Here is a 12,822-nt window from a genome sequence, read left to right as displayed (position 1 = left end):
CTTGTACTTCCCAAGCGCTTAGTACAGTGCTCTGCACACAGTAAGCGCTCAATAAATACGATTGATTGATTGACTGATTCAATAAATACGTAAGCCTGGTGTGGGAAGGGATTGTTTCCCTTTACTGCTGAACTGTACATTCCAAGCGCTTAGTACAGTGCTCTGCGCACAGTAAACACTCAATAAATAGGTAAGCCTGGTGTGGGAAGGGATTGTTTCCCTTTATTGAAGGGAAGATTTATTCCCTTTATCTTTTAGACTGTGAGCCCACTGTTGGGTAGGGACTGTCTCTCTATGTTGCCAACTTGTACTTCCCAAGCGCTTAGTACAGTGCTCTGCACACAGTAAGCGCTCAATAAATACGATTGATTGATTGATTGCTGAATTGTACTTTCCAAGCGCTTACTACAGTGCTCTGCACACAGTCAGCGCTCAATAAACACGACTGAACAAATGCCTGAATGAAAGATCGACTGGAGTGACAGAGCCGAGTTTAGAACCGAGATCCTCCGATTCCTTCCCTCTTCTCCCACGCCCCGACTTGTTCCCTTTATTCGGGAGAAGCAGAGCAGCTGCGGAGAAGCAGCGTGGCTCAGCGTCAAGAGCCCAGGCTTTGGAGTCAGAGGTCATGGGTTCAAATCCCGGCTCCGCCAACTGTCAGCTGTGTGACTTTGGGCAAGTCACTTAACTTCTTCGAGCCTCAGTTGGCTCATCTGTAAAATGGGGATTAAGACTGTCAGCCCCCCCGTGGGACAGCCTGATCACCTTGTAACTTCCCCAGCGCTTAGAACAGTGCTTTGCACATAGTAAGCGCTTAACAAATACCATCATTATTATTATTCATCTCCCCCTCCCAGCCCCACACCGCTTATGTCCATCTCCGTCACTTTATTTATTAATATTAATGTGTGTCTCCCCCTCTAGACTGTCAGCTCGTTGTGGGCAGGGAATTCATTCATTCATTTAATCGTATTTATTGAGCGCTTACTGTGTGCAGAGCACTGTACTAAGCGCTTGGAAAGTACAATTCGGCAACAAATAGAGAAAATCTCTACCCAACAACGGGCTCAGTCTAGAGGGGGGGATCAGGCCAACTCCTGGGCCTATCGTTCATTCATTCAATAGTATTTATTGAGCACTTACTGTGTGCAGAGCACTGTACTAAGCGCTTGGGAAGTACAAGTTGGCAACATATAGCGATGGTCCCTACCCAACAATCAATCAATCGTATTTATTGAGCGCTTACTGTGTGCCGAGCACTGTACTAAGCGCTTGGGAAGTACAAGTTGGCAACATCTAGAGACGGCCCCTACCCAACAGCGGGCTCACAGTCTAGAAGGGGGAGACAGAGAACAAAACACAACATATTAACAAAATAAAATAAATAGAATAAAAACATACAAATAAAATAAATAAATAGAGTAATAAATACATATAAACATATATACATATATACAGGTGCTGTGGGGAGGGGAAGGAGGTCAGATGGGGGGGATGGAGAGGGAGAAGGATGGATGGAGGAATGTGTCTATCGTTATATCGTCCTCTCCCCAGAGCTTAGTCCAGTGTTCTGCACATGGTAAGCGCTCAATAAATACAATTGAAGGAATGAGTGAATGTTTCGTAGGCCCGGGCTCTTCCCACTAGGCCAGGAGGCTTCTCCGTAAGTCCGCCCTGGGCCCTCCCAGCATGTACTGCCCGAAGCGCGACACCTGATAATACTTGTACTTCCCAAGCGCTTAATACAGTGCTCTGCACACAGTAAGCGCTCAATAAATACGATTGATTGATTGATTGATTAATAATAATAATGATGATGGCATTTGTTAAGCGCTTGCTACGTGCAAAGCACTGTTCTAAGCGCTGGGGAGGGATACCAGGTGAACAGGTTGTCCCACGTGGGGCTCACAGTCTTCATCCCCATTTTACAGATGAGGTCACCGAGGCCCAGAGAAGTGAAGTGACTTGCCCAAGGTCGCACAGCTCACAATTGGTGGAGCCGGGATTTGAACCCATGACCTCTGACTCCGAAGCCCGGGCTCCTTCCAGTGAACCACGCTGTTTCTTGCGACGCCTGCCCCTTCCTAGCGTTTTCCATCCACACTTGACCCTCCTAGCATTCATTCATTCAATCGTATTTGGCTGAATTTGCCAACTTGTACTTCCCAAGCGCTTTGTACAGTGCTCTGCACACAGTAAGCCCTCAATAAATATGATTGATTGATTTATTGAGCGCTTACTGTGTGCAGAGCATAAACGACGACCCCGTTCTCCCCAAGACCCCCGCGACAGGAAGCCCCCTTCCCTTACCTTTTCCGAATGATGCTGGGGTTGGCTGTGACCAGCTGGCTTTTCGATCCGACATCCTTAGTGTATTCGCTGGAAAGAGGGGGAAGGTTGCACCTATGGAAACATATACAACACACACACAAACACCCAACAAAAACACACAAACACACACACACACACACACAAATGTGTTCTGAATCTTATAGTCGTAATAACAAGGGTATTTTTTAATGGTATACTACAATAATTATTATTTTATATATAATTATTATTATTTATAATATATAATATATAATTTACAATATATTATTACTCTATTTATTATTATTATTATTTATTACTCTATTTATTTATTTTACTTGTACATATCTATTCTATTTATTTTATTTTGTTAGTATGTTTGGTTTTGTTCTCTGTCTCCCCCTTTTAGACTGTGAGCCCACTGTTGGGTAGGGACTGTCTCTATATGTTGCCAATTTGTACTTCCCAAGCACTTAGTACAGTGCTCTGCACATAGTAAGCGCTCAATAAATACGATTGATGATGATGATGATGATGTTTGGTTTTGTTCTCTGTCTCCCCCTTTTAGACTGTGAGCCCACTGTTGGGTAGGGACTGTCTCTATATGTTGCCAATTTGTACTTCCCAAGCGCTTAGTACAGTGCTCTGCACATAGTAAGCGCTCAATAAATACGATTGATGATGATGATATATAATAATAATAATACTAGTATATAGTATATATACTATAATATATGTAGTATAACACACTATAACACACTATATTATAATACTATAATAATTATAGTATTGGTTAAGGCTTACTATGCGGCAGGCACTGTACTAAGCGCTGGGGTGGATACAAGAAAATCGGGGTGGACACGGTCCCCATCCCACGCGGGGCTCACCATCTCGATCCCCATTTTCCAGATGAGGGAACTGAGGCGCAGAGAAGTGAAGTGACTTGCCCAAGGTCACACAGGAGACGAGTGGCGGAGCCGGGATTAGAACCCATGACCTTACGTTGCCAACTTGTACTTCCCAAGCGCTTAGTCCAGTGCTCTGCACACAGTAAGCGCTCAATAAATACGATTGAATGAATGAATGAATGACCTTCTGACTCCCAAGCTTGGGCTCTGTCCACTATGCCAGAAGCGCTTACTATGTGCCAGGCTCTGTACTAAGCGCTGAGGTAGATACAAGGTAATCCGGTTGGACACGGTCTCTGTCCCACATGGGGCTCACAGCCTTCACCCCTGTTTTACAGAAGAAGGAATTGAGGCACAGATGTGGCTCAGTGGAAAGAGCCCGGGCTTGGGAGTGAGAGGTCATGGGTTCGAATCCCGGCTCTGCCACTTGTCGGCTGTGTGACTTTGGGCAAGTCACTTCACTTCTCTGGGCCTTAGTGACCTCATCTGTCAAATGGGGATTAAGACTGTGAGCCCCACGGGGGACAACCTGATCACCTTGTATCTCCCCCAGTGCTTAGAACAGTGCTTGGCACATAGTAAGCGCTTAACAAATGCCATCATTATTATTATACTATAAATGGTAGTAGTATTAATAATAATAACAGTATTTGTTAAGTGCTTATTATATACCACGCACTGTAATAATAATAGCAGTGATAATAATTGTGGTATTTGTTAAGCATTTACTATGTACCAGGCACTGTACTAAGCACTGGGGTGGATACAAGAAAGTCGGGTTGGACACAGTCCCTGTCCCACGTGGGGCTCACCGTCTTGATCCCCATTTTACAGATGAGGGAATTGAGGTGCAGAGAAATAATCATAACAATAATAATAATGGCATTTATTAAGCGCTTACTACGTGCAAAGCACTGTTCTAAGCACTGGAGAGGTTACAAGGTGATCAGGTTGTCCCACAGGGGGTTCACAGTCTTAATCCCCATTTTACAGATGAGGGAACTGAGGTCCAGAGAAATGAAGTGACTTGCCCAAAGTCACACAGCTGACAGTTGGCGGAGCCGGGATTTGAACCCATGTCCTCTGACTCCAAAGCCCGGGCTCTTTCCACTGAGCCACGCTGCTTCTCTGTGAATAATAATAATAATAATAATAATAATAATAATAATAATAATGGCATTTATTAAGCACTTACTATGTGCAAAGGCACTGTTCTAAGCGCTGGGGAGGTTACAAGGTGAAATGAAGTGAAGTGTGAAGTGAAGTGACTTGCCCAAGGTCACACAGAAAACAAGTGGCAGAGCTGGGATTAAAACCTGGGTCCTTCTGATTCCCTGGCATGTGCTCTATCCACTAAGCTACGTTGCTGCACATAATATGTGCAATAAATACGATTGATTGATTGATTGATGTGGGTTTAATAATAATAATAATAATATTAACAATGGCATTTATTAAGCGCTTACTATGTGCAAAGCACTGTTCTAAGCGCTGGGGAGGTTACAAGGTGATCAGGTTGTCCCACGGGGGGCTCACCGTCTTAATCCCCATTTTACAGATGAGGGAACTGAGGCCCAGGGAAGTGAAGGGACTTGCCCAAAGTCACCCAGCTGACAGTTGGCGGGGCCAGGATTTGAACCCATGACCTCTGACTCCAAAGCCCGGGCTCTTTCCACTGAGCCACGCTGCTTCTCTATGACAGAGAAGAGTCAGGGATAATGCCGGGTTTAGGGGCCTGTGAGACGGAAAGGATGGTGGTGTTGTCTACAGTGACGGGAAAGTCCGGGGGAGGACTGGGTTTAGGTGGGAAGATAAGGGAAGATGAGAAGCAGTGTGGCTCAGTGGAAAGAGCACGGGCTTTGGAGTCAGAGGTCATGGGTTCGAATCCCAACTCCGCCACATCTGCTGTGTGACCTTGGGCAAGTCACTTAACTTCTCTGAGCCTCAGTTACCTCATCTGTAAAATGGGGATTAAGACTGTGAACCCCACATGGGACAACCTGATCACTTTGTATCCCCTCCCCCAGCGTTTGGAACAGTGCTTTGCACATAGTAAGCGCTTAACAAATGCCAACATTGATTGATTGATTGATAAGGGGGCTGTTTTGGACATGTTCAGTTGAAGGTGACGGAAGGACGGCCGAGTAGAGATGTCCTGAAGGCAGGAGGAAATGTGAGACTGCAGAGAAGGAGAGACATCGGGGCTAGAAATGGAGATTTGAGTGTCATCTGCATAGAGGTGGGAGTTGAAGCCATAATAATAATAATAATAATGGCATTTATTAAGCGCTTACTATGTGCAAAGCACTGTCCTAAGCGCTGGGGAGATTACAAGGTGATCAGGTTTTCCCAAAGGGGGCTCCCAGTCTTAATCCCCATTTTCCAGATGAGGTAACTGAGGCACAGAGAAGTGAAGTGACTTGCCCAAAGTCACACAGCTGACATTTGGCAGAGCCGGGATTCGAACCCATGACCTCTAACTCCAAAGCCCGGGCTCCTTCCACTGAGCCATGCTGCTTCTCTATTGGTCATGGCTTCTCATGGCCATTCATTCATTCAATCGTATTTATTGAGCGCTTACCATGTGCAGAGCACTGTACTGAGCGCTTGGGAAGTACAAGTTGGCCATGAGGTGGCCCTCTCGCACTGCAATAATAATAATAATGATGGCATTTATTAAGCGCTTACTATGTGCAAAGCACTGTTCTAAGCACTGGGGAGGTTACAAGATGATCAGGTTGTCCCATGGGGGGCTCACATCCTTAATCCCCATTTTACAGATGGGGTAACTGAGGCACAGAGAAGTTAAGTGACTTGCCCAAAGTCACACAGCTGACAGTTGGCGGAGCCAGGATTCGAACCCATGAACTCTGACTCCAAAGCCTGTGCTCTTTGCACTGAGCCACGCTGCTTCCCCCAAAATGATCAGGTTGTCCCACGGGGGGCTCACAGTCTTCATCCCCATTTTACAGATGAGGTCACTGGGCACAGAGAAGTTAAGCGACTTGCCCAAAGTCACACAGCTGACAAGTGGCGGAGCGGGGATTTGAACCCATGACCTCTGACCCCAAAGCCTGTGTTCTTTCCACTGAGCCACGCTGCTTCTCTACTCTCCCGAGCGCTTGGTACAGTGCTCTGCACATGGTAAGCGCTCAATAAATTCCACTGATTGATAACAGACAGCTGTGACACCTTCCCGAGTCCTTCAAACATCATTTTTCCTTGTTCAAGCCACGGCGAAGCAAGCACAATCAGCCCGTTCTTTAAAAACGGTAATTATTAATAATAATAATGGCATTTGTTAAGCGCTTACTATGTGCAAAGCACTGTTCTAAGCGCTACATCTCACAAGATGAAAAACTGAACTAAGCACTGGAGACATCAAGTTGAACGCAACCCCTGTCCCACATGGATCTCCCCATCTAAGTAGGAGAGAACACAGGTATTGAATCCCCACTTTACAAATGAGGAAACTGAGGCCCAGAGAGGTTAAGCGACTTGCCCAAGGTTACACAGCAGGCCATCGGCAGAACTTCTTTCCCTCCCCGCTGCCGGGGGCGAGTTCTGAATCCGAACCGCGCTAGTGAATAATAATAATAATAATAATAATAATAATAATAATAATAATAATGGCATTTGTTTTTTTTTTTAATGGCATTTGTTAAGCGCTTACTATGTGCAGAGCACTGTTCTAAGCGCTGGGGGGGATACAAGGTGATTAAGTTGTCCCACGTGGGGCTCACAGTCTTAATCCCCATTTTACAGATGAGGTAACTGAGGCTCAGAGAAGTTAAGTGACTTGCCCAAGGTCACACAGCAGACATGTGGTGGAATCGGGATTTTTAATTTGTGGAATTTGTTAAGCGCTTAGTATGTGCAAAGCACTGTTCTAAGCGCTGGAAGCCACCGTTTCCTGCCTGCAATGCAAGGTTTTTCACTGCGCACATTTTCGAACCCAAACCCGACCTGATTTTCTTCAGGAATTCTGGGACGTTTTAAATCAGGAAACAAAAGCCAAACTCGACTTTGTTTCCTTCAGGGATTCTAGGACATTTTAAATCGGGAAAGAAAACCCAAACCTGACCTTATTTCCTTCAGGGATTCTGGGCCATTTTAAATCAGGAAAAAAAAAAAAGCAAATCCTGACGGGGGAAGGGAAAGGTTTTATCCCCAAAACAGTGAGGAACCGAGATCACTGCTGCCATTTTCTTTCTCTTCCCTGGCCAAAAATAAAAATAATAATAATGATGACGGTGTTTGTTAAGCGGTTACTATGTGCCAAGCACTGCTCCAAGCGCTGGGGAGGTTACAAGGTGATCAGGTGCTTAGGTGATCAGGTGATCAGGTAGGGTGGGGATTGTCTCTGTTGCCAAATCGTACTTTCCAAGCGCTTAGTACAGTGCTCTGCACACAGTGATGAACAATGAATGAATGAACAAATACGGTTGAATGAATGAAAGATGGCCCCCCTTAGTTGGAGAGACCCTCCCCCTGCCCAAGCCAGGAGTTCCAATTCATTCATTCATTCTTTCAATCGTATTTATTGAGAGCTTACTGTGTGCAGAGCACTGGACTAAGCGCTTGGGAAGTACAAGTTGGCAACATACAGAGACGGTCCCTACCCAACAGCGGGCTCACAGTCTAGAACGGGGAGACAGAACACAAAACAAAACAGATTAACAAAATAAAATAAATAGAATAGTAAATACGTACAAGTAAAATAGAGTAATAAATCTGTACATTCATTCATTCAATCAATCATATTTATTGAGTGCTTACTGCGTGCAGAGCACTGAACTAAGCGCTTGGGAAGTCCAAGTTGGCAACCTATAGAGACGGTCCCTACCCAGTTCTGCAACACCCTCCGGTTTTCCTTATCCCCCCAACTCTGCCTTCCCTAGTGCTGATATCAGGACTATCTCCCCCCAGCATTTATTCAATAAATACGAATTTAGTGAATTCATCCAATCACTCAATCGTATTTTTCGAGTGACGATGATGACCATGGCATTTGTTAATAATAATAATGGTATTTGTTAAGCGCTTACTATGTGCAAAGCACCATTGTAAGCGCTGGGGAGGTTACAAGGTGATCAGGTTGTCCCGCGGGGGGCTCACAGTTCTAATCCCCATTTTACAGATGAGGGAACTGAGGCCCAGAGAAGTGAGGTGACTTGCCCAAAGTCACACAGCTGACAGTTGGCGGAGCCGGGATTTGAACCCATGACCTCTGACTCCAAAGCCCGGGCTCTTTCTGCTAAACCATGCTGGTACAATAGTTATGCCTTTGCAGAGTTCTGTGGCTTTTCCATGACACTCACCTGATGACACTATTATTATTAATTATTATTTTGTTTAAATATTTATTTTGTTAGTATGTTTGGTCTCTGTCTCCCCCTTTTAGACTGTGAGCCCACTGTTGGGTAGGGACTGTCTCTATATTTTGCCAATTTGTACTTCCCAAGCGCTTAGTACAGTGCTCTGCACATAGTAAGCGCTCAATAAATACGATTGATGATGATGATGATGATGATTATTAACAATAATAATAACAACAACAATAATAATAATAATGATGATGGCATTTGTTAAGCGCTTACTATGTGCAGAGCACTGTTCTAAGTGCTGGGGGGGATACAAGGTGAGCAAGTTGTCCCACGTGGGGCTCACAGTCTTAATCCCCATTTTACAGATGAGGGAACTGAGGCTCAGAGAAGTTAAGTGACTTGCCCAAGGTCACACAGCAGACATGTGGCGGAGCGGGATTCGAACACATGACCTCTGACTCCAAAGCCCGGGCTCTTTCCAATGAGCCACGCTGCTTACCCATCTCTTAAGCTCTTTCTAGGTGTTGAGCACTGTACTAAGCACTGGGGTAGTTACAAGATAATCAGATCCCACAGGAGACTCACAGTCTAAATCGGAGGGAAAACAGGGATTCATTCAATCGTATTTATCGCGTGCTTCACTGTGTGCAAAGCACTTGGGAGAGTACAATATAATGTGAATCTCCATTTTGTAGATGAGGCATCTGAGACACAGAGAATCAATCAGTCCTTCATATTTATTGAGCACTTACTGTGTGCACAGCACTGGAGTACAAATACAATAACATTAATAATAATAATACTAATGTCTACAACCTGCCTCCTCCCCTCAGCGCCTTGCAGCAATTTTACTCCTCACCCAGTTATCGTGCCCTTTGGTGCCCCCATTCTAGAGCTGGGGAAACTGAGGCACAGAGAAGTTACCACACATAGCAGCGGACGCTGCGACTTGAGCTTTATGCCCACAGGGACGTTAACAACGTTATAAATGCAAACAGAATGAAGACCGGCCTCTTAGCTGGCATGTTTACAACTGTAGACAGTGAAAATCAGCTGAATAAATCAGGAGCAATTCATTTCCAGATCAGCTGTCCTTAATCATCATCAATCATCATCAATCGTATTTATTGAGCGCTTACTATGTGCAGAGCACTGTACTAAGCATTTGGGAAGTACAAATCTTAATCCAAGATGGTGTTAGAAATATAAGAATATAGACTGTGAGCCCACTGTTGGGTAGGGACTGTCTCTATGTGATGCCAATTTGTACTTCCCAAGCGCTTAGTACAGTGCTCTGCACATAGTAAGCGCTCAATAAATATGATTGATTGATTGATTGATTGATAAGAAAGTATACCACAAGTATACTTATACATACATACCATAAGTACATACGGTACTTGAGGCCTTCATATTTTTTAATGGACTTAATAATAATAATAATAATAATGGTATTTGTTAAGTGCTTACTATGTGCAAAGCACTGTCCTAAGCATTAGGGGGATACAAGGTGATGCGGTTGTCCCACATGGGGCTTACAATCTTAAATCCCCATTTTACAGATGAGGAAACTGAGGCCCAGAGAAGTGAAGTGACTTGCCCAAAGTCACACAGCTGACAATTGGCGGAGCCGGGATTTGAACCCATGACCTCTGACTCCAAAGCCCATGCCCTTTCCGCTGAGCCACGCTGCTTCCCTTGTGGTCATTGGGAGTCACGAATATATCTATAATTCTATTTATTTTAACGATATTGACGCCTGTCTACTTTTGTTGGCTTTCTCCCCCTTCTAGTCTGTGAGCCCATTGTAGGGTAGGGATTGTCTCTGTTGCCAAATCGTACTTTCCAAGCGCTTAGTACAGTGCTCTGCACACAGTAAGCGCTCAATAAATACAATTGAATGAATGAATGAATGACTAAGCGCTTGGGAGAGGACAAACAGAACAATAAATAGACACATTTCCTGCCCACAAGGAGCTGACAGTTTAGCGGGGGAGAACAAATTCATTCTTTCATTCAATCATATTTATTGAGCACTTACTGTGTGCAGAGCACTGTACTAAGCGCTTGGGAAGTACAAGTTGGCAACATATAGAGACGGTCCCTACCCAACAGTGGGCTCACAGTCTAGAAGACTGTGCCAAGGTCTCTCTGTCTCTAGACCGTCAGCTCATTGGGAGCAGGGAACGTGACTGTTAATTCTGTTGGATTGTTGCTGTAAGTGCTCAATAAATACCACTGATTGATTGATATCAACCTCCTTCTCTAGCTCTTCCCAAGTCCCAGTCATTAATCATGGTATTGCTTTAAGCGCTTACTATGTGCCAGACACTGTTTTAAGCGCTGGGGTAGATACAAGCCAATCGGGTTGGACACAGTCCCTGTCCCACATGGGGTTCATGGTCTCCATCCCCATTTTACAGGTGAGGGAACTGAGGCATGGAGAAGTGACTTGCCCAAGGTCACATGAAACAGACTCTGGCCGGCTGATGACCACAAACGTCCCGGTTTCTTCAAGGGTCCTTCCCCTTGGGCTCCTTCCCTGATGGACATGAAAGACGCCCCTCTCCTCCCCCCCACAACTCAATCAACTCGTATTTATTGAGCACTTACTGTGTGCAGAGCACTGTACTAAGCGCTTGGGAAGTACAAGTTGGCAACAACATATAGAGACAGTCCCTACCCGACAGTGGGCTCACAGTCTAGAAGGGGGAGACAGAGAACAAAACCAGACATATTAACAAAATAAAATAAATAGAATAGATAGGTACAAGTAAAATAAAGAGTAATAAATATCTACAAACATATATACAACTCCTCTTAGTGCCACCTGCAATTTTCATCATAATTATGGCATTTGTTAAGCGCCTACTATTTTCATTCAATCGTATTTATTGAGCGCTTACTGTGTGCAGGCACTGTGCTAGGCGCTGTGGGCAGAGCGGTGGCTGGCTCCAGCGACCACTGAGTGAGAAGGGGCAGCGTGATTAAACAGCCCAAAGTCCACTTGGAAGCCTGAGAAACTGGGTTGGAGTTCCGGCCTGCTGTGTGACTGTGGTCAAGTCACTTAACCTCTCTGGACCTCAGTTTCTTCATCAGCAAAATGGGGATAATAAGAGCTGCCTTTCTTCCTACTGCGAAGGGTAGCTGCGAGCGCCTAAATGAGCTAAGTGATGCGGGAGAAGCAGCATGGCTTGGTGGAAAGAGCCCGGGCTTGGGAGTCAGAGGTCATGGGTTCAAATCCTGGTTCCGCCAATTGTCAGCTGTGTGACTTTGGGCAAGTCACTTCACTTCTCTGTGCCTCAGTTCCTTCAGCTGGAAAATGGGGATTACGACTGTGAGCCCCACGTGGGACAACCTGATCTCCTTGTATCCCCCCCAGCGCTTAGAACAGTGCTTTGCACATACAAGATGATCAGGTTGTCCCCCCGGGGGGCTCACAGTCTTCATCCCCATTTTACAGATGAGGGAACTGGGGCCCAGAGAAGTGAAGTGACTTGCCCAAAGTCACCCAGCTGACAAGTGGCAGAGCCGGGATTTGAATCAGTCAATCAATCGCATTTATTGAGCACTTACTGGGTGCAGAGCACTGTACTAAGCGCTTGAGAAGTACAAGTTGGCAACATATGGACGGTCCCTACCCAACAGTGGGCTCACAGTCTAGAAGGGGGAGAAGGAAAGCCCCAGGGGATTTTTTAAAACCCTACATCTAGTTAGATTGAAAGTCTAGTTTCGGTTCTGCTACGGGCCACTGGGCACCTTCGGACAAGTCATTTAACTTTTCTGGACCTCAGTTTCCTCATTTCCACCTTACCTCCTTCCCCTCCCCACAGCACCTGTATATATGTATATATGTTGGTACGTATTTATTACTCTATTTTATTTGTACATATTTAGTCTATTTTATTCTGTTAATATGTTTTGTTTTGTTCTCTGTCTCCCCCTTCTAGACTGTGAGCCCACTGTTGGGTAGGGACTGTCTCTATATGTTTCCAACTTGTACTTCCCAAGCGCTTAGTACAGTGCTCTGCACACAGTAAGCACTCAATAAATACGATTGATGATGATGATGATGAATAAATACAATTGAATGAATGAATGAATGTTTATTCTTCCGTTGGGCTCTCCCAAGTGCTCAGCTCATGGTAATAATAATAATAATAATAATAATAATGATAGTAGTAGTAATAATATAGCCCACTGTTGGGTAGGGACCGTCTCTATCTGTTGCCAATTTGTACTTCCCAAGCGCTTAGTACACTGCTCTGCACACAGGA

General features: G+C 45.0%; 1 protein-coding gene across 1 annotated transcript in view; it reads right to left on the bottom strand.

Annotated features, from left to right (window-relative positions):
* ST8SIA1 (ST8 alpha-N-acetyl-neuraminide alpha-2,8-sialyltransferase 1) overlaps window positions 1-12,822 on the bottom strand; it is a 142,076-nt gene that overhangs the window by 47,443 nt on the left and 81,811 nt on the right. The window contains exon 8 of the mRNA XM_038765330.1: window positions 2,311-2,403. Within this exon, the coding sequence (XP_038621258.1) occupies window positions 2,311-2,403 (93 nt within the window). The remainder of the gene's footprint in view (window positions 1-2,310; window positions 2,404-12,822) is intronic.

The sequence above is a fragment of the Tachyglossus aculeatus genome, chromosome 2 (genome assembly GCF_015852505.1).
Source record: "Tachyglossus aculeatus isolate mTacAcu1 chromosome 2, mTacAcu1.pri, whole genome shotgun sequence".
Taxonomy (NCBI): Eukaryota; Metazoa; Chordata; class Mammalia; order Monotremata; family Tachyglossidae; genus Tachyglossus; species Tachyglossus aculeatus.
Note: the sequence above shows the minus strand (reverse complement) of the source record. Positions and strands in the feature narration are given on the sequence as shown.